This window comes from Bufo gargarizans, chromosome 5 (genome assembly GCF_014858855.1).
Source record: "Bufo gargarizans isolate SCDJY-AF-19 chromosome 5, ASM1485885v1, whole genome shotgun sequence".
Lineage (NCBI taxonomy): Eukaryota > Metazoa > Chordata > Amphibia > Anura > Bufonidae > Bufo > Bufo gargarizans.
In genome coordinates, this window is record NC_058084.1 from 212,379,534 (window position 1) to 212,407,079 (window position 27,546).

Here is a 27,546-nt window from a genome sequence, read left to right on the forward strand (position 1 = left end):
GTCAGAGTAATAGAGGGAAGGCTGTCAGTCACTGATAGGACCGCCTACTTGACTTCAAAGAAAGAGACACTGGTTATATTGAATCTTTTCCCACAAAACTGTATATCAAATTGCTCAGCAAATACTACTGTATAACATACTGCTAGGTTCCCTTTAGGATTGAAGAAGTGGATTTGCCATGCGGTTGGTTACTGTATCATCCAAAATAACAATAACTTTTACAAAGACAGGTGCACTCTGCGGTCTTACTAAACCCTCATACAGATGTAAAATTGAGAGATTAGCCAACATATCATACTGTGGAGGACATGTCTGAGCCCGAGCACCGAGCCAAGGTTTCTCAAGTAGCTCGAGACCTAACGCTAAACCTACCTGTGCCGTATGGGCAATACCAGGAGCCAGTGGGCAAATTACAGGTCCGACTCACAGCAAACTCAGTTACCTCCAGCATGCAGCCATGCTTACAATGGGAGCAGAAAGAGAGCTTTGAGCCCCATCCAAGACTGGCTGATATAGCCCAGGCCTCACATGTGCACCAGAATGTTGCCTGTAGATGGAAATAAAGGCACATTCAGACTAGGAGTTTTTACACCTTACACCTCCAAACAATTCTATATTTAAGCTACAAATTGGCGTGGTAATGGAAAGCAGGAAGTGCTCAACCCCATATGCAGTGGTGCATCTATAGCGGGGGGGGCAGATCCTGCACTTGTGGTCCGCTGCTAATGGCAATCCCCAGCCAAAATGCATACAATGGAGGATGCCCGTGGTGGACCACAAGTACCACAATAGACATCCTACACAGGATAGCAAATGTGTGGATGTGATAAACAATAAAACAAAATAACAATAACTTTTACAAAGACAGATGCACTCTGCGGTATTACTGAACCCTCATACGGATGATTATCCAACATATCCTACTGTGGAGGACATGTCTGAGCCTGAGCACAGCGCCAAGGTTTTTTAAGTAGCTTGGGACCTAACGTTAAACCTACCTGTGCTATATGGGCAATACCATGAGCCAGTCTTGGGTGGGGCTCAAAGCTCTCTCCCTCCTCCCATTGTAAGCATGGCTGCATGCTGGAGGTAACTGGGAGTTTGCTGTGAGTCGGACCTTACGCTCCTGTAATTTGCCCACTGGCCCCTGGTATTGCCCATACGACACAGGTAGGTTTAGCGTTAGGTCCCGAGCTACTTCAGAAACCTTGGCGCGGTGCTCGGGCTCAGGCATGTTCTCCACAGTAGGATATGTTGGCTAATCTCTCAATTTTACATCAGTATGAGGGTTCAGTAAGACCGCAGAGTGCACCTGTCTTTGTAAAAGTTATTGTTATTTTGTTTTATTGTTTATCACATCCACACATTTGCTATCCTGTGTAGGATGTCTATTGTGGTACTTGTGCTCTGCTGCGGGCATCCTCCATTGTATGTATTTTTGCTGGGGATTGCCATTAGCAGCGGACCACAAGTGCAGGATCTGCCCCCCCCCGCCCCCCCCGGTATAGATGCGCCACTGCATATGCGGTTGAGCACTTCCTGCTTTTCATTACAACGCCAAATTGCAGTTACTGTATTATCCATGCCACAGTCCATGGAATTTAGTGTGGGTACAGTATGTAAAGTCAAACAAAATGACTGTGGATAGCTACAGCTGAGTAATCAGGATAAGGTGCTCTTGGCCTTTGTGACCCACCCAGTCACAGAAAGCAAGAAATATAGTATTGAAAATAGGACCAGGCACTCAAATATGGAATCAGATGAAATATCTGTTTAATGGAGGTTTTACTCCCTAAAAAGGCAGTGTAAAAAATTAATAAAATAGCAAATATCATGAAATGCACACAATAACAGCAATAAATAAATAAATAAAATCACATTAATTACACAATAGCAGCAATGGATAAGGCATATAAGACCACAATCAATTGATGTACATCAGAAGGTCCAAATATGTTAAAATGTAGAACCGCAATTCATATATTGGTATATTACTTGCTGATATCACCCTTTCAAATGGTTGCGTTCAGCTTCAATAGGGTGGTCAGTCCTGTATAATGCTCCTACCAAAGGTTTCAGGCAAACAAAACGTAAGCAAATAATCACAGGAACTTAGGGTATCGAATAGACACAGTGCGATAGTGTATCAAGGTGGAGGACATGTCCTCCATTGTCCCACCTATTAACGCAGCCGGTGTCTTCTTATCCTTACGGGAACTTGAAATGTTCGCAATGAACCAGACGACAACTAAATGTCCGCTCACGTGACTTGTTAAAGCTCATATGACCGGAGCTTTTGGGCGAAGGTTCCTTCAGTGATCGCCGGTCTCTAACACAGCCGTTGAGCTTAAAGTCCAGGGAAATTACTATCCCAGTGTCCTGTTCTCACAACATGTACCCCCGGGGTCTATATGCAATTCAACAGGCAGATATCACCATTTTACTAGTTAATAAGATGAGACTTGTTTCTGTAGTCTGTGGTTTTTATTAACTGGCAGTAGATAAGGTAAACTATAGGAAAATGAACATACAATAACTGAATGTACAGCACAATGTACACAAAACCTATTCAAAAACATTAATAAATCCCTTACCGACGATGCTTTAGTAAAAGACAAACAAAGTGCAGCTGCTCCTTCCATGAGATGAAGGGAAAAGGAGGAAGGTGCCTGTCTCTTTCCCACAAAGCACTGTGAGCAGGAAGTCAGGTGACCTAATGAATATGCATAGTTTAACAAGGCAGACGATATAAAGGTCACTAGATGGCGCTGTAGGCACACATATGAACACACACATTAACAAAGAAGACAGTACACCCAGCATGCCGGTACAAGGTATAAACCATACGCGTTTCATTTTATTTTTATTTTTTAAACCCTTCCTCAGTGGTAACTTTGGTGAAACCAACCTCGCCACGGCGTTTTGGAGAGGGCTGTTTAAAAGCCTCTTGCCTCAGGATTTTGGCCCATACTAACTTTTAAACCCCTGAACCTATTCAAGTGAATTTTGGATAGGTTTGTCCCCAAGTTATACTGTTTAAATTGATGTAAGTTATATGTATGGACAATGTAAACTCACAAAGTTGTAACAATTTATAATAAGTATAACTTGTCAGCTTGGGAGATAGTTGGGTGGATAGACAGAGGGGAGGAATATGCTGGGTGTGTCTCTATTGTCCCATTGTGTGTTTAAATGGTGATGTCTGTCCTGTTGTCTCCACATGTGTATTGGCGATTTCCCTTTGTCCTGAGAGATAATTGGATTACTTCTCAGTTGTCTCCGGGACAGAGAGGAGGAAACCATGATGCATTGTGGGGATGTGTTGTATCTGTACTGTATTTGCAACAACTGTAATAAAAACCAGGCTGGGTGTGCCAGCACGTCAGACCACTGCTTGACCCTCAACATGGAGCCTTGTCTCGTTATTGGGGGGATTCCCTGTATGCTGTTAGAGACTGATTGCCAGGAGTGAAAGCTGATTGTATGCTTTTCCTGTTCGTCTGCTAGCAGCTATTTGCGAGGTTCCAGTTTGGAGTGCTATTTTGTATCCACTTTGGGAGTTTGGTGTTCTGCAGAAGCTGTGCCTGTCTCTCAGAAAGGGGCATATCGCCTAAACGGATTTTAACCCCTTGTCTGCTGAAACGGTCCGTTACAATTGGTGGCAAGCTGCGGGATCGTTCCTACAGCCAGAAGGACAGCTACAGGAGACACCATTTCTGTGGATTCTACAATTTAAGGGCAACACATGTCCCAGTACAGCGACCCAGACAGCTGCAGGATGTAACCAGCAGTGTTATACGAGGAGGAGGACCTGGATGGCCAGGATGCATTAAGGAAAGGCATCTGGTACCAGGCCCTGGATAATGTACAATACCAGCGGGGTGAGAGTCTCCCCAGTGAAGAGCAGCGGTTGCAGAAGCAAGTGGCCCTGCGGATGCCCTTCCTGGGAGAGCAGCACCTGGAGGAATGGGTGAAGGAACTAGAGCACCGGGTATGGCAGGAGCTATGGCTGGAGGATGCCTACCAGGCGCTCTGGTGGTATATGGCACAGTATATACCCTGGACAGCCGAACATGACAAGCCAGAGGGAGAGGAGTTTGATGGTCCTGGCTTGTTATGGGAGTCCTTTGCAGAACCTGACTTCGGGAGCCCTGCACAGTCCAGACTTCAGGACATTTTCTATGAGAGGGAGGCTAGGCATGAGTGGGATGACCCCCATGAGGTAGAGCAAGACCTGGCTCACCTAGCAACCCTGGAGTGGGAATTGGAGAAGGACTACCGAGATCTCTTCCACTCCATTGGGAAGGCTCAGCAGGACAGCAAGATGACAGACCCGGATCCAGACCCATTCAGCTGGGCAGATATTGTGGAGTGTTACTGGGAAGAACCCCAGGTGGCCGGTGGAGATGGGACCGAGGTCTCTTCACCAGTCCTGCAGGGAATTTGGAGCCCAGTCTCCATTCCCAGCGGCAGTGTGAAATGCAGGGAGATGAGAGCAGCGTCCTCCCTCCCGAGCGGCAGACTGAGTTACAGGGGGCAGAGGTAGTTGTTCCTGCCCCCCAGCAGCAGCATAATTTTTTGGGAATTGGGAGCCCAGTCTCCATTCCCCAGCAGCCGAGTGATGTGCCAGGAATTGGGAGCCCAGTCTCCATTCCCCAGCGGCAGAGTGTCCAGCAGGGAATAGAGAGCCCAGTCTCCTTTCCCCAGCAGCAGGACACTGTATTGGGAGCAGAGACAGTCGGTCTCCCTCCACAGAGTATGGAAGTATGTATGGGAGAGGAGCTTATTACCCCCTCTCCCTATTGGTCGTGTGAATTGCAGGGAATTGGGAGCCCAGTCTCCATTCCCCAGCGGCTGGGTGATTTACAGGGAATTGGGAGCCCAGTCTCCATTCCCCAGCGGCAGGCAGAGTTACAGGGGGCAGAGACAGTCAGTCCTGTCCCCCAGCGGCAGAGTGTCCCACAGGGAATAGAGAGCCCAGTCTCCTTTCCCCAGCAGCAGGACACTGTATTGGGAGCAGAGGCGGTCGGTCGCCCTCCCCAGCGGCTGGAAGTATGTATGGGAGAGGAGCTCGTTACCCCCTCTCCCCAACGGCAGCTTAACGCACCAGGGGGAGACAGTAAGCCCCACAACAGTGCAGATGGGACCGTGGTCTCTGCACGTACAGCACAGGGGGTAGGGACAGTCGGTCCTGTCCCCCAGCAACAGGGCTGTTTAGCCAAAGGGGAGACAGTCGGTTTCCCCCTCCAACAACCAGACTCCAACCAGGATTCTTCCATGGTAGCGCTGGTACCAGGGCAGAGTACCGCTGATCCCTGCCCACAAAGCAACCTTCACTCCAAGCCAGGGAGCAACTCAGAGACCAGGAGTACCAGCTACCAATATAACCTTGGTGGATTCACTGGACAGAGACAAGCTACTAAATTCAACAGGTCCAGTATTTGGTTGTGGGTGGCCTGCCAGACTAACTCAGGTACCGACCGGCGTGAAGTCAGGTATCTGGTTAGTCTTCCCTGGGGGGAAGAGATGTGTGGCAAAACCAACCTCGCCACGGTGTTTTGGAGGGGGCTGTTTAAAAGCCTCTTGCCTCAGGATTATGGCCTATACTAACTCTTAAACCCCTGAACCTATTCAAGTGAATTTTGGATAGGTTTGTCCCCAAGTTATACTGTTTAAATTGATGTAAGTTATATGTATGGACAATGTAAACTCACAAAGTTGTAACAATTTATAATAAGTATAACTTGTCAGCTTGGGAGATAGTTGGGTGGATAGACAGAAGGGAGGAATATGCTGGGTGTGTCTCTATTGTCCCATTGTGTGTTTAAATGGTGATGTCTGTCCTGTTGTCTCCACATGTGTATTGGCGATTTCCCTTTGTCCTGAGAGATAATTGGATTACTTCTCAGTTGTCTCCGGGACAGAGAGGAGGAAACCATGATGCATTTGTGGGGATGTGTTGTATCTGTACTGTATTTGCAACAACTGTAATAAAAACCAGGCTGGGTGTGCCAGCACGTCAGACCACTGCTTGACCCTCAACACGGAGCCTTGTCTCGTTATTGGGGGGATTCCCTGTATGCTGTTAGAGACTGATTGCCAGGAGTGTAAGCTGATTGTATGCTTTTCCTGTTTGTCTGCTAGCAGCTATTCGCGAGGTTCCAGTTTGGAGTGCTATTTTGTATTCAGTTCGGGAGTTTGGTGTTCTGCAGTAGCTGTGCCTGTGTCTTAGAAAGGGGCATATCGCCTAAATGGATTTTAACCCCTTGTCTGCTGAAACGGTCCGTTACAGTAACCTTGAAATGTTTCCCCACATCCTTTTATATTGGATTATGGCAGACGCTAAAATCCGAACCGGAATCACATCATCCCAAAGAGGTATAGAAGACCCGGATTTTCCAATATTTGAATGTTTCCTTGATAATGCGGTTTCTGTGCGTTTGCGTTTTTTTCCCCATTGTGTTTTATATGCTATTGCTGCTTAAATACAATACAGATAATATTTAATATAAAATTTAATTCAAAACAAACTCATATTCCGTGATAAAGCCAGTCAACATCCATAATGTTTAATATGCAACCGTTCATCCAGCAAGGGCAATAATTCACTTATCTTGCAACTATTATTCATACCCTCAACAAATGTATTCCCACATTATATGGAACTAAAATTATATATATATAACATATAATATATAGGCAAGGCCCATTGACAAAAGGAGACCAATTTTATTGATGTACATCAATTGATTGTGGTCTTATATGCATTATCCATTGCTGCTATTGTGTAATAATGCGATTTTATTTATTTATTGCTGTTATTGTGTGCATTTAATGATATTTGCTATTTTATTAATTTTTTATATTGCCATTTTAGGGAGTTCCATATTTGAGTGCCTGGTCCTATTTTCAATACAGTATGTAAAGTATTTGCGTATGAACGAGATTGATTTATGACTATAATTTTGGTATGTTTTTAACAAGCAACAAATGTAAATGGTATAGTGTGAATGTGAATGCTATAATGTAAATTAAATAGTGTGAATGTTAATGATATAGTGCGAATGATATATGGCAAATTATATAATGTGAGTGATATAGTGTAAAGCCTAGGAGAAAAAAAATAATTATTTAATTATTATGGAATTATTATGAATTATTTCATAATTAAATGAACGTGTCCTATAGTGCTCTATACAACGCATGAGATATATGGGATGAGCACTTGTCCTTACTCTGCATTATGAGCAGCTCTAGAATCCAGATATAACATGGCTCTACTTGAAGATTACTCACCCAGAATGATGGTATTATGGTCCAAGGACAGGTTCATCAGAGCACATTGTGTTCTTCATTACGATAATGTGGAGACGGCATGAATCATTTTGCAGAAGATCTACTTTAACAATATACAGGATGAATTTCCGAAGCAAGATAATATGCAATGTGTCATGTTAAGGTAAAAGGAAATATTTAAAATACCCATTTTTTAAACAAGTCACTTTTCAAAGAGACTGACCAAAACAGCATGTCAGAACTGAAGCGGTTCCATATCACATATGAACCAGGCATAAGGTTAAAGGGGTTATTAACAGGGTTGATATAGGTCACCAATATCAGATTGGCAGGGGTGCCGGGAATCAGGACCAACGCTGATCACATATTTGAGGAGACCACAGCGCTCTAGTAATCACTGCGGCCTCTTGCTAGTCTAGTGATGTCTTGTTCTTCAGTCATGTGGCCTAGTCACCACTTTCAAGTGAATGAGCCTGAGCTGCAATACCAAGCACAGCCACTATGGAGGCCACTGTGTTTGGTGACCTGCAAGGAGCTCACCATAGCGCTGCGGCCTCCTCAAACAGCTGATTGGTGGTGCTGCCGGGTGAGAGCCCCACTGTTCAGATATTGATGACATATACTGAGGATAGTATTCAAATAGAAGTTGACGGCAGCATATTCATCCAAATGTCCTTTATTAGTCATTACTCCATGAACAATGTACAAGAAGGCCAATAAAAAGCAGCAACGTTTCGACTACACAGTAGTCTTTATCAAGCTGTGTAGTGGAAACGCTGCTTTTTATTGTCCTTCTTGTTCATGGAGTAACGACTAGTAAAGGACGTTTAGATGAATATGCTGTCGTCAACTTCTATTTGAATACTTACATATGGATTACTGTGGATCCGGTGCCATGGATGGGCTGTTGCATACCTAAAAGAGTCAGCAGTGCTGCTCTCCACATTATTTACTTTAATATACTGAGGATAGGTCATCAGTATTAAACACCCAGAAAACCCCTTAAATGCAAGAAACTTATGAAGCAGAGTGCAGGACCAAAAAAAAAGGAAAGGCATACATATTATTTATTATTTTAGGTGAGAGTCTTCTTTATGGTCAAATTGTGCAGATCCATATGATTTTCATGCTTGCAAATTGTTTTTCAAAATGACTTTTGCCATATATAAGAGGTTTAATGCTATCTTATAAAAAAATGTTCAACTCATCAAAATTGACTCTGTCCACAATGCTTATGTCTTGCATAGTTTTTCAGAAAATAAGTGTACTATGGAGCTGCTCCGGGTTTATTCAGTATTATAATAATTGTAATGTTTTGTAGAAATGCTTTTATCATTTTTCTTTTATTACAATACATGATTTGAATGACAAGCCAGGGGCAATTCAACTATACAGCAGATGGTCAGATTTCATAGGTTTATTATGCTAATCACTGATTTCAGAAATGGACTCTGATTCAGCAGGGACAAGGAAAGAACTGTCGTCAGTAACTATAATGTCTCACATAAGCAACACAAAGGAGCATTGAGCTGAAATAATGATTAATAGATGTGTTTTTTTATCATCTCATTTAGCCCCAAAGACTGGGATGCTCTACAGGATTCAAATTGCAATGGAATATGGGTGAGTTTAGTACAATTATATAACACTCTTATTATGGATGGAAATGATCTGCATATGATACTTTACATGAAATGAACATGCGTTTGAATGAGGTTTATATTTTCTCTCACTCTAATAAGTACAATATGGAAAATACTGATTTGCACGCTTGCTGTCCTAGCACCTAGCCAGGGTAGCATTTTCATAATCATACATTTGTATGGAGCCGTATACTACAACTAGTTTCAAGCATCAGGTTTTATATATATTTTTGGAGACTATTGTATCTAAGCTGCCCCTGCCTCACAGATAATTAGAACTCTCGGACAAGGGCTCCTTATCGAGGTATTTCCATTGCTAAAAGGCCCACCAGTCCCCTATGGGCTCTGAGTATTCTGCTATGATGACATAAAAAATACATTCATGGGAGTGGATAATACCCAATCACTAACTTATATAACTATAGTATCTCCCTTTATATTCAATCTCTGGAGCATACTTTAAATGGAGTCTTTTACTGATGTACAACTGATCAAATTACACTGTCGTCACAAATACAGTTCACAAATGGTACCTTTTATTGCCTTGTCTGCTGCTCTGATGGTCCAAAAATGAACTTTAAAGCCATATACACATCAAACTTGCAAGAGTTGTCTATTGCTCCAAGTCCCCGGGCTCCCAGGCATTACTAGGCGATAGCTCCTCCCCTGTCTGGCTGTAAGTCAGCCTAGTATACTCCTGACTTCACTGTCCTCTGCGCCTGAAATCCCACGCTCCCACGCTGCCTTCATCGATGCCCCTGCCCACAGTCAGTATTGTATTGTGCATGCCCAGGCCTACTGGTGATTAGTGTTGATCACGAATATTCGAATTGTGAATTTTAATCGCGAATATCAGCACTTTGAGAATTTGCGAATATTTCGAATATCGCAAAATATATTCTGAATTGCGAATATTCGTGTTTTTTTTTAATTCCTGTTCATGCAAATTTTTTATGTGAATTTTCACAATCAAGAAAATAATGCCTGGAGAGCAAGAGTTCGCAAATTCTCGAATATGTGGTGAATATTCACCCAAATATTCGCGAAATATCACGAATTCGAAAATTGCCCCTGCCGCTCATCGCTACTGGTGATCTGTGCTGAATACAGGTGTCCCTGTATTTGTATAGTGCCCTTGATTGTCCTCTGCCCTGTGCCTTGATGAGGCAGTAGGGGTGATCAAACCCTCTTGTGCATCTGTATAATGAGATGGACAGGAGAGATCCAAACTAGATTGGCCATTAGTTCACTACTTTACTGGTTTAGATTTGTTTTGTTTTTTCAGCTAAGTCAGGAATGCTCAACCTGCGGCCCTCCAGCTGTTGTAAAACTACAACTCCCGCAATGCCCTGCTGTAGGCTGATAGCTGTAGGCTGTTAGGGCATGCTGGGAGTTGTAGTTTTGCAACAGCTGGAGGGCCACAGGTTGAGCATGCCTGGTAAGTTGTTTGTGGTAGTTCTGGTGTCAATGAGGCCCAGGTGGAGACCCGCACTAATAGATCTATCAGTCCCAGTGGAAGGTTCTTTTGAATAGAGACTGCAACTTTCAAAGTTTATGGATTAGCCCTTTTGGGTCTGTATTTCTCAGAGTGATGATTCCACTGGATTGTAATTTGAAAGTGACTGTTATTGATGTGGCTTTGGGAGAGTTGGGGGATAGTAAACCCTAAAAAAATTGACTAGGTGTGGTTTTATATTATCCCATTTTTCACACCTTATAATTATTTGTTCTATGGGGAATCCTGGCTTTGGGGGTCATTGTATTACCCTTTCTACCGCTAACTACTTTTGGGCAAGCCAGAAATTTGGTACAACCATGTACACTTCTATTACAGACAGTTTCGTCCTTCATGTAAAAGATGAACTGTACTGTTGACCAGCTATTATACAAATATTATATGACAATATATCACTGTTTTGTAAATGTTCACTTACATTTCATAAAAATAATAAAAACATTACATAAAGAATTCCCAGACAACCCCTGCAATAGCTAAAAGAAAAAAACATCATATTCTCATCTCCTTTTTCAGCAGTGTTCTCTGTGGTACCACTGCCACCAATCATTGTCCTCAGTGGTCTACAGTACAAAAGTTGTACCTGTGTGGTCAAGAGAGGGAGATTTGTTGTGATTGAAATAGGGGGCTGTAACGGCCTACCTACATCTGTTATGGCCAGTATGAAAAGCTGCAGAGCTGAGCTGCACTGAATGGATAGTCTTCGCCCCTCACTGCATTGAACCCATAATTTGCATAGAAATTAATAAAGAACACATTTGTGCATATCAACCAAAAATGTGACAACCCATAAATTAAAGATAACATATTATTTTTAACTCATGGATCTAAAAACAACACGAAAAAAATGGATCTACGCATGACATGAATAATAAAAGATGACTATTCAGTTTCACTTTATAGGGAATCTGTCACTGCAAACCCTGATTTCCGCACTGTGACACTTACTGGTCGGCTTGAAGTAGTGAGAAACAGCTCTGGAGTCTAGTCAGTCATGTGCATATTCTTTGGAGTCCTCAATATTTATGAGCTGTGGTTCCCCCGGCTATCTTCTGATAACTGACCACTTTTTCCCTATGCAAAGTAAAAGGGAAAAAGCTGTCAATCAGCAGCAGGAGGGCAGCTAGAGCCAGCGGATCACGAGTACAAGGACTCAGGGTTGCAGCTGATAAACATTGATTTTCTGAAAACTAGGTCAAATAAACCAGTACAGGACAGACTCGAGCACTGGAATCAGGGCCTCTGTCATTACTTTATGCACACCTCAGATAGGTGACAGTTTCCCTTTAAGTTTGTCTTAAAGCAGTATTCCGGTTATGTTAAGTTATTAGATACTATTAGATATTATTAGATCCTAGTGGTAGGACCCCCACTGATCACAAGAATGGGGCCCCCGTACCTTCTGGATCCCCTTGAAATGAACGGATTGGCTGGTCTTACATGCGCACAGCAGCTCTATTTATTTCTATGGTAGTGTTTGAGAAATCCAAGAACTGTACTCGGCTATCTCCAGACCTCCACCAGAAATGAATGGAGTGGCTGTGCACATGCCCGACCCACCACTCCATTCATTTCTCATGAACAGAGGGGGTCCCAGGGATAGCTTTAACATACCCAATAAGCCAACTGGAAAAAGACCGGATAGGCTTTGTGCTATCTGGTGATATTGGTCCTAAAAATGATTAAAAAAATGTCACCATTACTCAGTACCATGCTCACTTACGTCATATGGTCCATTGTAAATGGTACATTGGAAAAGTGAATACCACATTATATTTTTCTAAATTACAAATAATAAAAAAGGTGGTAGTGATAAGATTCTGCAGGGGAGCATTTTTTCAGGCGACTTCACCATGTCACCCAAGGCTTACACAATTTTCTGACCAAATTGTTAATTCCATCCTGCTGAACCCAATGAAACAATCAGATTTTTTAATCTTTTTATTTTCAAGGGATTTGACCCAGAAGATGGACTCCCATATGAGAAAAAATTCTGTGAAGGTTATTGTATATTTTATATATTTGTGGGCTTATTTTTATAGCATACTGTATATACAAAATGATATTGCTTTATGTGATGATTCTACTAAACTGTATATAGTATATCACGTTCAGTTAGTGGTAATTTTCTTTCTATGGTAGAGGCTCATTGTGTCCCTAGCTAAATAAATCTAAAAGGACCATTATGCGTTCTCTAGCTACATGGAAAAAAAACAATCCTCTAGGTATATTGGAGTCCCAATGCAAACCAAGTTGCTCAGTTTTCATATATTTATGCAGCAAACAACTTTACAGAATACATTTTTTTAACTTTGCTAACTTTTTTGATAATTCAGCTACAAGCAGGAAATCAAAAAGGTATAATAATAATGCAGCCATTTATGGGCATGTACCATGTTTGCAGTTAATGTGAAACTATAGCCATTCAACTTCCTCTATTAAACCACCATACTTCATCTAGTGTCCAATTGATTTTCACTGATATACTGTGAAAGATAAAAAGCAGTGTAAGCTGACTCTTCCTCTTGGTAGTTATTTTTTGAATAAAGTATCAGGACACATATGCCATAAATGTGGACCCTAAACTTGCCAGACTGGGTCCCATACATGGCATATTTATTGTGGTTTTTAGGGTATGTTCACATGGAGGATTTTTGCATCCACAAAGTTTACATAGTAAATAGTTTCAAAAAATATTTGCAGCGGTTGGTGCATATTGAAAATTATAATTTTTTGCAGATATGTTATTTCAATGCCCAATATTATGTGTGCAGCTTATGCTACTGGAGGCATACTCCACATAATTTGTTCACCTAATTCTCCAGGGTACAGCAATACCTCACATGTGGCCAGTTTAAGCACACGGTAGGGCTTAGATTGGATATAGCACTAAGTAATAAATGAGGCCTACTGTTATGATATTTATTGAATTATCAGTATAACAAGTGATGTTTCTCTATGAAAAACAAAATAGGCGCACCATAGGGTAATAAAATCAGGTAAAATGTACATAAATCACTCCAAAAGGAGGCTCACCTTGTCATGTTGTGCATATAATAGGCACAATGCTACTGTGGGCTTGAAGAGGGGTATTGCAAACCCCAGAGGTGGGTGGTCATGCAGCCAGGGATACGAGCTCTTCCACGTAGGGATGCCTGGAGTCCCCAGGAAGGCAAATGGATCCAAAGGAAAAAAAAGAGACAAAAATAGATAATCCCATGGCACAAAAAACCAGCCTTTGATGTCGACAGGACACCCCAAGGTATTCGCTGAGGGGCATATTGAGTCCATGAAAGATTTAAATTTTTGTCCCAAGTTAGCGGAAAGGGAGACTTTGTGAGAAAATACCAAAAAATCAATTTCCGCTAACTTGTACCAAAAAAAAAAATAATTCTATGAACTCGCCATGCCCCTCATTGAATACCTTGGGGTGTCTTCTTTCCAAAATGCGGTCACATGTGGGGTATTTATACTGCCCTGGCATTTTAGGGGCCCGAAAGCGTGAGAAGAAGTCTGGGATCCAAATTTCTAAAAATGCCCTCCTAAAAGGAATTTGGGCCGCTTTGCGCATCTAGGCTGCAAAAAAGTGTCACACATGTGGTATCGCCGTACTCAGGAGAAGTTGGGGAATGTGTTTTGGGGTGTCATTTTTCATATACCCATGCTGGGTGAGATAAATATCTTGGTCAAATGCCAACTTTGTATAAAAAAAATGGGAAAAGTTGTCTTTTGCCAAGATATTTCTCTCACCCAGCATGGGTATATGTAAAATGACACCCCAAAACACATTCCCCAACTTCTCCTGAGTACGGCGATACCACATGTGTGACACTTTTTTGCCGCCTAGGTGGGCAAAGGGGCACACATTCCAAAGAGCACCTTTCGGATTTCACAGGTCATTTTTTACACATTTAGATTTCAAACTACTTACCACACATTAGGGCCCCTAGAATGCCAGGGCAGTATAACTACCCCACAAGTGACCCCATTTTGGAAAGAAGACACCCCAAGGTATTCCGTGAGGGGCATGGTGAGTTCCTAGATTTTTTATTTTTTTGTCACAAGTTAGCAGAAAATGATGATTTTTTCTTATTTATTTTTTTCTTACAAAGTCTCATATTCCACTAACTTGTGACAAAAAATAAAAAATTCTAGGAACTCACCATGCCCCTCACGGAATACCTTGGGGTGTCTTCTTTCCAAAATGGGGTCACTTGTGGGGTAGTTATACTGCCCTGGCATTTTAGGGGCCCTAATGTGTGCAAAGTAGTTTGAAATCAAAATCTGTAAAAAATGGCCGGTGAAATCCTAAAGGTGCTCTTTGGAATGTGGGCCCCTTTGCCCACCTAGGCTGCAAAAAAGTGTTACACATCTGGTATCGCCGTACTCAGAAGTTGGGCAATGTGTTTTGGGGTGTCATTTTACATATACCCATGCTGGGTGAGAGAAATATCTTGGTCAAATGCCAACTTTGTATAAAAAAATGGGAAAAGTTGTCTTTTGCCAAGATATTTCTCTCACCCAGCATGGGTATATGTAAAATGACACGAGGATCAGGGTATATGAATACCTCCTCTTCCTCACCTCCTTCTGGTTACTCCAATACTCAGAACCATACTCAGACCAATCCTCAACCCTCTTCATCCTCTTTTTTAGAGAAAGATGTGATGCCATATCCACTGCGTGGCCGACTGGACAAGGGACAGTGACAGACCTTCAAATTATTAACCTGTCTAAACGAAGTCTCACTCCGGTTGAGGTGGAGGTCCTTAAGAGAGGCCTGTCATTTGTGCCTACATCTAATTTCAGTCTTTTTTCTTGGACTAAGGACCTCCACCTCTTCTGCAGGAGACTAAAATGGCAGAAATTTTTCAGGGTCTCGAATAGAGACACATGTATTAGACTTGGTCTCCAAGAAGATGACTTTGATGACCTTCAAACCCTCACTGACCTTAACAGGGACCACACTCGAATTATTGGCTCAGGCCCTTTTACCACACTGAGACTTAAGAGTAAGAAAATGCCACCACCCGCCAACTATGAATACGTAGATATTTTTCTGCAGATGGTGATACGTGACCTTGAAGACCTTAATCAACGAGGCCCTAAGGCCTTCAATCTCTCTATCCCAGAGATGAAGGCTTTACGATCTCTGGAACAGGATCACAGCATCATAATAAAACCTTCAGATAAAGGCGGGAATTTGGTGGTACTTGAGAACGAGACCTATATGCATATGTGCTTGGAGTTGTTGAAGGACAAGGAGGGTTACAGAATTCTACCCTCCAATCCGACCCAGATATTTTCAGCCGAGCTTAAACAGATCCTATTGCTCGGTTTGGAGAACCAAGTGATCGGGCCATCGGAATTTGAATTTCTCCTACCGAATAAACCCCTGATTGCGACCTTCTATGGGCTCCCGAAGATCCACAAGGGGACTAGCCCGCTTAAGGGTCGTCCCATTGTGTCAGGCATTAATTCACTTACCCAGAATTGTGGGATATATCTGGACAAGGTGTTGAGGGAGTTCGTTGTTTCCTCCCAGCATATACGAGGGACACAATGGACTTCCTCAACAAAATTGATGCCCTAACCCTTGACCCTGAGTGCATGTTATGCAGCATTGACGTTGAGTCACTGTATAGCTCTATTCCGCATCAACATGGCCTTAGGGCTATTGAGTACTTTTTATGCGCCAGGGGCATTCAATTTAACTCACATAATGCTTTTATTATTAGGTTACTTGAGTATACCCTTACTCATAACTTCTTTCTCTTTAACTCTAAATTCTACCACCAGCTCAGGGGGACGGCGATGGGCAGTCCTTGTGCCCCCACTTACGCAAACCTCTTCCTGGGCTGGTGGGAGGATACTCATGTCTTTCCAGACCGCGACGTCTGGTGGTCCAAAAATATCCAGCTATAGACCCGCTATATAGACGACGTTTTCGTCGTCTGGAAGGGCGACTCCTGTGAATTTAAACGCTTTGTCTCGGACCTGAACGTGAACGACATTGGACTCCACTTTACCTTTGAATACGATCCGTCGACTATTACCTTTCTTGACGTCAAGGTAACAATAGTGGGGGATCGTTTATCAACCAATATACACAGGAAAACAACTGCAACTAATTCTCTTCTTCACTGGAGCAGTCACCACCCTCCTTCCCTTAAACGGGGCATTCCCAGGGGACAGTATCTCCGGGTACGGAGGAACTGCTCCAGTGATGAAGCATTCTTTAGGGAGGCTAAGGTTCTTGAAGACCGATTCACAGCTAGGGGCTACCCACAACCGGTCCTTAGGGAAGCCTTTAAGCACGCACGGACCAGAGAGCGTAAGGATCTACTTAGTCCTAAAATGAGGACAACAGACAGTCCCCAACCGTTGAGAATCATCTCAAACTTTGATACCGCTAATCCGGATAGCAGAAAAATCCTAAATAAATACTGGCCTATCTTGAGGATGGACCCCGATCTCCATCAGGTCGTGACCGAACGACCCTCCGTGTCCTATCGACGGGGCAGAAGCCTCAAGGATCGCTTGGTGGCCAGTCATTTTACAACACCGGTCAGAGTGGGTACCTGGTTGGACCGTAGACCAGTTGGTGTATATAAATGTGGTGGCTGTAAGGCCTGTGCATTCTTGAACACGGCCAAAACCATTACAGGATCCACGCTAGGTCAGATTTTTCAGATACGCGACTTCATTAATTGTAGCTCTAGGGAACTTGTGTATTTATGCCAGTGCACTTGCCCCCTTGACTACGTTGGTAAGACCATCAGAGAACTTAGAAGACGTATCCTAGAACACATCAATGATGTTAAAAACAAGGAGATCACTCCGGTAGCGACACATGTGAACGATCATCATGGGGGCGATCCCGCATGCCTTCGGTTCACGGTGCTTGAAATAATACATCCATCACCACGAGGAGGGGATTGGGACAGGAGGATCCTACAAAAGGAAAGTGAATGGATCCATAGACTCCGGTCCCAATCCCCCCTCGGTCTGAATGAAAGACTGACTTTCTCCTGTTTTTTGTAGCCTATTTTTCCTTTAGGCCCTCTGGCCTTTGCCTGCCACGTTCCTATTTCCTTTCTTTCCCCATCCTACCCTTCCCCCTTTTTTCCCCACCCCTGTCCTCTATCCCGGCTACATATGAGCTCGGGTTGACTGTATTGTCCATGGAAACTGGGCCGGGTGCGTGAAGTACCCACTAAATGTAGTATCGTGAACAGTGAATATGAACCGTTTCACTGGTTTAACTATCTCTCTATCTTTAGATTTATATCCACTATTGTATAAACGTTTTGTCCTCACAATGGCCATTTATTGATTTACGCGCTGGAAAGGTCTTTAGGGTTTCTCTATATCCCTCCTTGTATATTCATTCAGATAAATCTATTATCATCGACCTGTGTAGCTGATTTCTATCTGCTGCTTAATTTATCTCTAAATATCGCCTGACTGGCAGTGACTCATAGTGTGTTTTCACCCATGAGCTATCTAGCCTCTGTTATTTTATAAATGTGTATCGGTTAGGTCTAGATCCTTGATAATCTTTCTATATTTACTTGGCCCTATGCGTTCCAGCTTGGAGCGCAGGGCCTACTTTGATGACGCCACATCTAAGCGCTTGGTTTGCGCTGTATTGGTCGGGGATCAGCCTGCGTTCCAGAGTGGAACGCATGGCTCCCTGACGTCACATCCGGACGGTGAAACCGGATGTTCGGCGGCGAGCGTTCCACAGTGGAACGCACGCCGCTTTGACTGCAGCACAGATCGTATCCATGGCGGCAATATGAATATACGCTCCGGAGGGACCGCCCTAAGACAGGTAATGCCATTTATCAATTAGGCATTTAGTATAAATATGGCCAGTTTTAGTGATTAACTATTGGACCCTGGGAGGGCAAGGACATCCACTTTACCTGAGGGATTCACCACCAACAGTGAGTAAATTTTATTATATGACGCCTAGACATGAGCTGATTTCATGTTCCTATCTGTGACATGCATTTTCTTGTCACTAAGTGGACTTTAACCAGTGGATGGCCATATCCTGAGAGGCCGGGTTACGTTATCTAATCAACATCCTAAGGTAACTTCCGCATTTTATTACATCTGTCCGCTGGCCTATTTGACTTTACCTTTACGTGGTATTATATTACCTCTTAGTGTGTCGTCACGCTGATTCTGAATGATCCTGGGACATTCATAATAAGACTGAGTACCAGTACATTGAAGACTGTGATGTGTGCCTCTTGGTATCAATCCTGGCCACCATTGTGCTCTATATCCTGTCTTGATTCAGTGAGTTATCTCCTGATTTGGCATATGCTGGTGGTGGCGCCTCACATTACCGGGTGGTTATGTTTAAGTACACCTGGACGCATTATGTAGCATGTACCTTCTCTCTTTTTCTTTACAGATATCCATCTTTTTGTTGTGACATGCACATACTTGGTAGCTCAAGATGTCTGGTATAAATATTCCTTTTCCCTCTAAGACCTCCCAGGAATTTCATTTGTCTAATCTTTTAATCTTGTATGTCTTTATTTTGACACCACCTGCCATACGGATATATCATGGATATGCCAACACCGTTTGGACTTCCTTCCGTTTGACAGGGTTATTTTCTTTTGTTTTTCTCATTTATTTACCGTATCTCTATCTACCCCCTGATGATCCCACATAGTGGGGGGAAAGGGGTTGGGATTTACACAGATTTAGTCTGTGATATTATATACCATCCTTTTTTGTTGGTGTCTGTAGATTTAACTTGTTGCACCGTGTACCTGCTTATCTCTGCATGGGCAGGGTTGTATACACTGTGCGTTTTTTTTCACTGATCCTCCGTGTCCACGCCTACACCAGCCCACCACATTTAAATCTAGGCCCCTTACTAACCTAAAGTACTAGGGTACAATAGGAGTGTATAGTTAGGTTCGAGGACAGGGGGTCTCCACCATCAGGGGCCGCCCCTGGGCTTAGGGCCAAGATTTAGGTTCAAAGCTTAGGGCTTTCTAATTCATACACTCTGGCCTAATCGTATGGATGGCCTGGTGTACGCCTGGACATGTTTGGACATTTTGTTTATATAGTAATAAAATTTATAAATATTAATCTTGTTAGGGTTACTAGTTAGCTGGACTATAATAATTTTGAATACATAACCCACTTTATATTTATATATCCTAACTTGCTGGATGTTTATGTAAAATGACACCCCAAAACACATTCCCCAACTTCTCCTGAGTACGGCGATACCAGATGTGTGACACTTTTTTGCAGCCTAGGTGGGCAAAGGGGCCCACATTCCAAAGAGCACCTTTCGGATTTCACCGGTCATTTTTTACAGATTTTGATTTCAAACTACTTCTCACGCATCTGGGCCCCTAGAATGCCAGGGCAGTATAACTACCCCACAAGTGACCCCATTTTGGAAAGAAGACACCCCAAGGTAAAATAAAAAGTTCTATGAACTCACTATGCCCATCAGTGGATACCTTAGGGTGTCTACTTTCCGAAATTGGGTCATTTGTGGGGTGTTTGTACTGTCTGGGCATTGTAGAACCTCAGGAAACATGACAGGTGCTCAGAAAGTCAGAGCTGCTTCAAAAAGCGGAAATTCACATTTTTGTACCATAGTTTGTAAACGCTATAACTTTTACCCAAACCATTTTTTTTTTTTTTACCCAAACATTTTTTTTTTTATCAAAGACATGTAGAGCAATACATTTAGTGAAAAATGTATATATGGATGTCGTTTTTTTTCCAAAATTTTACAACTGAAAGTGAAAAATTGCATTTTTTTGAAAAAAAATCGTTACATTTCAATTAATAACAAAAAAAGTAAAAATGTCAGCAGCAATGAAATACCACCAAATGAAAGCTCTATTAGTGAGAAGAAAAGGAGGTAAAATTAATTTGGGTGGTAAGTTGCATGACCGAGCAATAAACAGTGAAAGTAGTGTAGTGCAGGAGTGCAAAAAGTGGCCTGGTCATTAAGGGTGTTTCAGCTAGGGGGGGTTGAAGTGGTTAAAGGGAACCTGTCACCAGTTTTATGGTGTCCTAACTAAGGGCAACATAAATAAGTGACTGATTCTCTTAGCAAAATGCTGGGTCACTTTCTTTAATTGACCCAGTCAATCTGCCAACATCTTGTATTGAAAAGCTCCAGCTGATAATGATGAGTCATGAATATTCATGAGCTTCTGACTCTCCCCGCCCACCTGCTGCTGATTGACAGTTTTTTTCCATATGAATCAGCAGCAGGTGGGCAGGGGAGTGGCTATAGCTCTGAATTAAATATACGCTGGACTCAATGACATCACGCTGGACTCAAATCAGCTCATTAGCATGCGGCATGTGGCATCTTTGTGTGTATATTATGAGGTAACCATCTGTCACACCAGTAAGTGAATACATCTAAGGTACTTTTTTGTAGTTAATGATTGTATATAATTAGTTAGATTATAATCAAATATCCACATGACAGGTTCCCTTTAAGCACAGTTATTCAATGTACTTCATTATGGTTTTGTATAAATACTGAATGTATTTTCCAGGTACTGACTCAAAGGGTATTATAATATTAGGAGACTCTGCCGCTGCTCATTTCCACATACCCCCAGAGTGGATGACACCGTTGACTATGTCTAAGGTTTGTATGTAAGCTAGAACCATGTACAATGGATAGTATACACACATACACACAAAATGGTCCTCCTCATGTATCAAAACTGTCACAGAAGAAGTGGGTTTGGAGGCTTTCCACAACTGTCTTTATCTCTTCAAACATCTGAACACAACGTTCATCTATACTTTGTAATAAGATCTTGTCTCTTTCTATGATCATGCTCCACTTAAATATCACATCCTCTAGAAATAAGAGAAGGAGCAGGCTCCCCACAAATATTCTTTTCCTCTAGGTAGATTGATGTATTTCTTTCTATCTAAGGCACCAAGTGTGCATGAGAATTTCAGAAAGAACATCTATTCTCCTCTGTTCATCTATAATCCATTACATGAGTGCTCTGCTCGCCTGTGGTTATCGACCAGCCTTTAGTGAAAAATCTTTTTTTCAGTTTCTTTTTTACTTTGCCTACTTTAATATATTCGGCACAATGGTAGCAAAATCTATACTTCTCAAAATGTATCTGCATAAATCTTATTATATTTCAGAATACAATCCCACATACAGAATAATAAGGATCAAACCACAATGTTCATCCATTCACAGATTACAGAATATTATTTTGGACAGATGTTTTTTAGCCAACTTCCTCATGATAAGAAAAAAAAATCCACAAATTTTCTTATAGACAGGTGTACATTTTGTATGAATGGCCCTACATCAAAATTACATTGCTTGTCCAAGTCCCTGAAAAAAATTGGGGACAGCCAGGCATGGCTTTATTACATAACTGTTGTGATTATTACATAATTATAATAATTATTACATAATTATATAATTGTGTAATTATTAATATGTCATTATGCAAATTATGTAAAGTAAAAGTAAACTCTTTAAAGTAAATTATGCAATTCATGCTTCACTTCTCTGCATGTATTATTCTTGTACGAGACACATTCATTCAAATAAATTAATCTGGACACCATTCGGATGTCCAGGTATGTTTTGTGGATGGAAATTGGAAAAGCTGCCTGAATTTGGCCTTAGGGTTTATTAGGCAAGTTTTTCCCTTGCCTCCCTCACCTTGCCATATTGACACTTTTATTAAATGTTTGACCCTATTCCCTACCTATGTTTATGTGCATATTTGATTTTTGATTAATATTTTGTTTTTATGGGCAACTTATCCAAAAATCACAGATGGACAAATTGGAAAACTATAATGAATGATAAAGATGATAATAAATACATATCTGTAGGTCAATATACTGATAAGAACTCATCACTAGTATTTACTGTGGGCTGTAAAATGATATTTACAATCACAGTAACCTTCTTAAGTACCACCAGCCTCAAAAAAAAGTCACAGACACGTCTATTTTTTTCACAGACACTGGAGAAAAGTCTCCTATATTTATGGCCTGTCCAGTAATATCTGGATGTTTGGCAACTCTGACCATGGTTGTGAGCAGATACTCAAAATCTGACCCTGGTGACACTAGTTGCTGTTCGTATAATAAATATGCTGTCCACCTTAACAGTGGCCATATACAAGTAGCTCTTTGCTAGACAGAACAAAAGGGGATGACTCAGGACTGGCTCCAAATCCTTCCTCTTTCTGTTACCAAACATAAGGATGAGGAGGCAGAGCCTGCACTGCCTGCTTCTGCTAGGGCTGGTGCAGGGATCTTTACAAAAAAACAAGAAAATGTCTCCATGTCAGTAACAACTTATCGTCCCCTCCTTCCTTTTCTTTTTTTTTTAAATTCTGTTTATTTGAAAGCAGAATCACAAGAAATATAACACAAAAGTCATGTATCCAAACAACATACATTGTACATGCTTTCCCCCCACGACCTTCAGGGAAAGCCAGGGAGCCAAACACAGTATCACATGGAACATGAGTACAGCACTTACAAATCTGACTGCATTTTTAGTTTTAACTAAACGAGTAGGTGAAAACAAAAGTAATAGAGAAAAGAAGAAAAAAAAAAGGGAAAGAAATGGGAGGGGATAGACAGGGGGGGGGGGGGAGGCAGAACTATACTGCCAGGGGTCCCAAGGTATTACCCAGAGATGCTTTAAGATACCACGATGTACACTGAAATGGTTTGACCAATTCCCTAGTCTCTGTCGGACTAAGATGCACCTCAATAAAAGCACGCCATTTATTGAAGAATTTGGAAGCCGAACCTTCCTTGTGTCTAGATGCTTCAATCCTCTCAAACCCCAATAGAGTCCTCAGTTCAGAAACCACTGCTGGAATGTCTGGCATGGCATCCGTGAGCCATCTCTGGAGCAGTACTCTTTTAGCTACCAATAAGACAGAGTGTACTATAATCGGTATCTTAGTCGGTGTCTCTGGACGTATATAATGGAAAATCAGGGTCTGGGATTCTGCAGGCAATTCCACCGACCAGGTAGTCTTGACATACGCAATCACCACAGCCCAAAACTTTACAACCTCAGGACAGGTCCACATGCCATGCCAGAAATCCGTGGCCGCCAATTTGCAATTTGGACAATGCGTGATGCGGTCCGGAAACTGAGGCGTGACTGGGAAGTTAAAACCATAGATCGCTCGATGCATCATTCTAAAAAAAGTTTCACGCCAGGTCTCACTGATCACACACTGACGTACCTTACTCCAACCTTCCAGGATTTTCACCCCAATCTCATCATCCAAGGTGACAAGCTCCCATTTCCTAAAAAGTGTAGACGCTTTGGCTTTCGTGAAATTGCCCGAGAGGGCCCTATACAACCTAGAGAGAGAAACTGTTTGGGGGGAGAAACTAAGAATCTCGTCAAAGGAATTTGAGGCCGCCTCCTTTGATAGATCACGCAGTCTACATGAGCAAAAACCCAAAATCTGCATTATTTGCAGAAAATGGGAGTCCGGTAGGGTGAATCTCTCCTTCAATTCCTTTGGAGTCAGCCAGCGCTTTTCCCCCGGGTGCATCAGATGCTCCACCTTGGTCAAACCTCTAGATACCCACAGCTCCGGGGGTCTCAAACTAGTACCTGGCGGAGACTCTGGATGACCCCACAACGGTAACCATTTTGAGATTGCATGAGGCAAACCCATTGCCTTCCTAATCGCCTTCCAGGCTGCCATCGTATCTCTCAATAAAAGCGAGGATTTAATATCCCCAGGCAACGCGGCCATGTTAGAGTGAAGACACGAAACCAAGTTCCAAGGAGCTACTACGTTTTGTTCTAATTCCCTATTGGAGAAAAGATCGGTATCATGTACCCAGTCGGATATGTGGCGCATAAGACATGCTAAATTGTAACCCCGTACATTTGGGAATTTCACCCCTCCTTCTGGTTTCCATAGCATAAGCTTCGAGAGAGAGATACGAGGGCGCCTGCCCGACCACAAAAACGTGGTAAACGCTTTGTTTAGGGCAGTGACGTCAGAGTGTTTCAGTAGGATCGGAAGCGTTTGGAGGGGGTAGAGCAACTTAGAGAAACTCATCATTTTAATAAGCTGACATCTTCCTAGCAGAGATAAGGGCAGGGAATGCCACTTCTGTAGTTCTGATAGAATTTTCGCAATAAGGGGAGGGTAATTTAGCGAGTATAGTGACCCTGGGAGCTTCCCTATTTTGATCCCTAAGTAAGTGACATACTTTTTAACCACAGAGAGAGAGAAACCCACGTCCTGCCAAATCTGCGGAGGGTTAGTGGCATGTAACTCCAGAATCTCGCTTTTGGTCGAGTTTATTTTATAGCCCGAGAAAGACCCAAAAAAACTCAGGAACTCCATTAAGGGGCCTAGGTGTCGCTGAGGAGCGTCCATGAAAATCAGAAGATCGTCAGCATACAGGGCTAATTTGACCTCCTTCTTACCAATCGTGATACCAGAGTATAAGTCAGAGTCCTCTAAAAATCTAGCCAGTGGTTCTATGGCTAGGTCAAAGAGGAGGGGGGAAAGCGGACAACCCTGTCTAGTCCCTCTCTGAAGAGGAAAGATCTGAGACAGGAAACCACCCGTATGGATGCGCGCCGCTGGGCTGGAATAAAGACCCTTCAGAAAAGTGCGAATATCCCCGAAAATCCTGAATTTATCGAGCACCACCCCCAGCCAGTCCCACCGCAAGGAGTCAAAGGCTTTTTCCGCATCCAAAGCCAACAAAATAGGGGCCGAGGCTGGCTGAGGGCGGCGCCGCACCCAATCCAAAGTCGCCAATACCTTCCTGATATTGGCCACCCCCGACCTCCCTTTAATGAAACCTACCTGGGAGGGACCTATCAGGGCAGGCATTAGTAAGCTCAGCCTGTCGGCCAAAATTTTCGTCAAGATCTTTAAATCCTGGTTAATAAGTGAGATTGGGCGGTACGAGCCTGGATCTAGTGGGTCCTTATTAGGTTTAAGTATCAATTTGATGTGGGCAACATTTACATGGGCAGGAAAGCTACCTGTGTGTAGTAAGTGATTGAAATATTCCGTTAACGTGGGGGCAAGATTGTCTTGAAGCACTTTATAGAATTCCCCTGAGAATCCATCAGGGCCTGGCGCCTTTCCATTATGCAAGGAGCGTATTATGCGGAGTACTTCCTCATCAGTTATTTCCGCATTTAGAGAACCCAAGTGTTCCTCAGTCAGGGACGGCAGTTTGACCCCAGATAGAAAGCGCGCACCCTTCTCCGGGTCCTCTGGAGTGTCCTTGTAGAGACGCTCATAGTATGACCCCAGCAAATCATTTATCAATTTAGGATTGGTTTGGACCACTCCCCCCTCAGAGCTGTTATGACCGTAGGAGCTCTCCTACCCCGAGCTAGGTTAGCCAGCATTTTGCCTGACTTATTGCCAAATCTGAACAGATCCGTCTGGAATTCTGACCTATACATTTCCTCCCTTTTGTCCACCCATACCTCGAAGGTGTTCCTAGCTGCTATCCAAGCCTCCTTGTGCTGAGCGGTAGCCACCCTGAGGAATTGAGTATACGCCTGCCTAAGGGCCGCGCTAGCCTCTTGATATTGTTTTGCCACCACCTTGCGCAAATTACTAACATAACTGAGAATTCGACCTCTCAGGACCGCTTTAGCAGTCTCCCAATGGTTCGAAACATCCGATGCACCCCGAGGATTGTCACCCTGAAACTCCCACCACCAACCTTGTAGCGTATCTTTAAAGTTGTCATCTTTGGCCAGAAAAGAAGGAAAGCGCCACAGAAAATCAGTTCCTCTAGGGTAAGAATCCTGCATAGAAATGGAGACAGGTGAGTGATCAGAAATAAGCAGGTCATGAATTTCGGCAGATACCACCCTAGATGACATATGCAAGGGAAGGAAGAGGTAGTCAATACGAGACCATGCATTGTGGGCATGCGAAAAATGTGTGTATTCCCTGTCATCAGGATGCAGAGAGCGCCAAGTATCATACAACCCTGTAGAGGTTAGAAGGGGAGGTATAACCTTGTCAGAGAGCCTTTGCACTCCACCCGGCCCCCCATCCCTCTTCCGGTCTTCCACAACAGATGCGACTGAATTAAAATCACCACCCACAATTTTATTGTGAGTTCCATCTACCAGCAATCTGTTTTCCAGAAGAGCGTAAAAGGGGGTGTTATTGTCATTTGGGGCATAAACATTATGAATACTATAAGATATCCCTCCAATCTCAACTAAAAGCCTATGCCACCTGCCCTCACTATCATGAGATTCTGAAAGCATTTTCCCTGAGAAATTTCTATGCAATAATGTGAGTACTCCAGCTTTGCGTTCTCTGGCCGAGGATCCATATACCGAACCTACCCAGAACTTTTTCATACGAAAAAAATCTTTGTCCTCCAGGTGCGTCTCTTGCAGGAGAACCACGTCAGGCCGAAGACGCTTCAGGTGGCGCAAAATTTTGGACCGTTTCTGTGGGGTGCGTAACCCCTTGACATTCCAGGAGATGATTTTCATTTCAGCTCTGGTGTGCCCGGATCCCCGGACAGAGAAAGCCAAGGGAGAAGGGAAGAGGGAAGGAGAGAGGAGGGAGGGAGAGAGGAAAAACAAAAAGCAAAACCAATAGAAATACAACAATAACCCTGCCTAGGTGTGTGGCAGCAAATAATATCCTGCTAAGCAGGTTACAACTAGATGGTATCAGTCGTCACTTAATCTAGTTATAGACTTTCCTTTTTTCCACCATGGCAGAGCCCCTGCATACCTAGCCTAAACAATGGCAAACTGTACGACTGACCAAAAGAAGGCCCCAACATGACGCATGGAGCAGAAAACACATATCCATGAGCTAGGAAAAATGAGCAGCATTAACAGATACCACCCCTCAGGAATAAGTCCCGAACAAAAAGCAACTTGAGGAGTATCAGCGCCCCCTTCTGGAGGGCCTATCCAGGTCAGATTGCGAGCGGTCATTCCCTCGGCGAACAGCTGGTCCCAATGAGTCCTTCAGATTAGGCCGCTGAGGAGATAAGGGGACATCTCGCGGCTCGGAATCC

General features: G+C 43.0%; 1 protein-coding gene across 1 annotated transcript in view; it reads left to right on the forward strand.

Moving 5' to 3' along the window:
- The window catches only part of AOAH (acyloxyacyl hydrolase), a 170,954-nt gene that overhangs the window by 82,232 nt on the left and 61,176 nt on the right, over nucleotides 1–27,546 (forward strand). Inside the window, exons 9-11 of the mRNA XM_044293042.1 lie at nucleotides 8,871–8,919; nucleotides 12,408–12,456; nucleotides 21,027–21,121. Coding sequence (XP_044148977.1) covers nucleotides 8,871–8,919; nucleotides 12,408–12,456; nucleotides 21,027–21,121 — 193 coding nt within the window. The remainder of the gene's footprint in view (nucleotides 1–8,870; nucleotides 8,920–12,407; nucleotides 12,457–21,026; nucleotides 21,122–27,546) is intronic.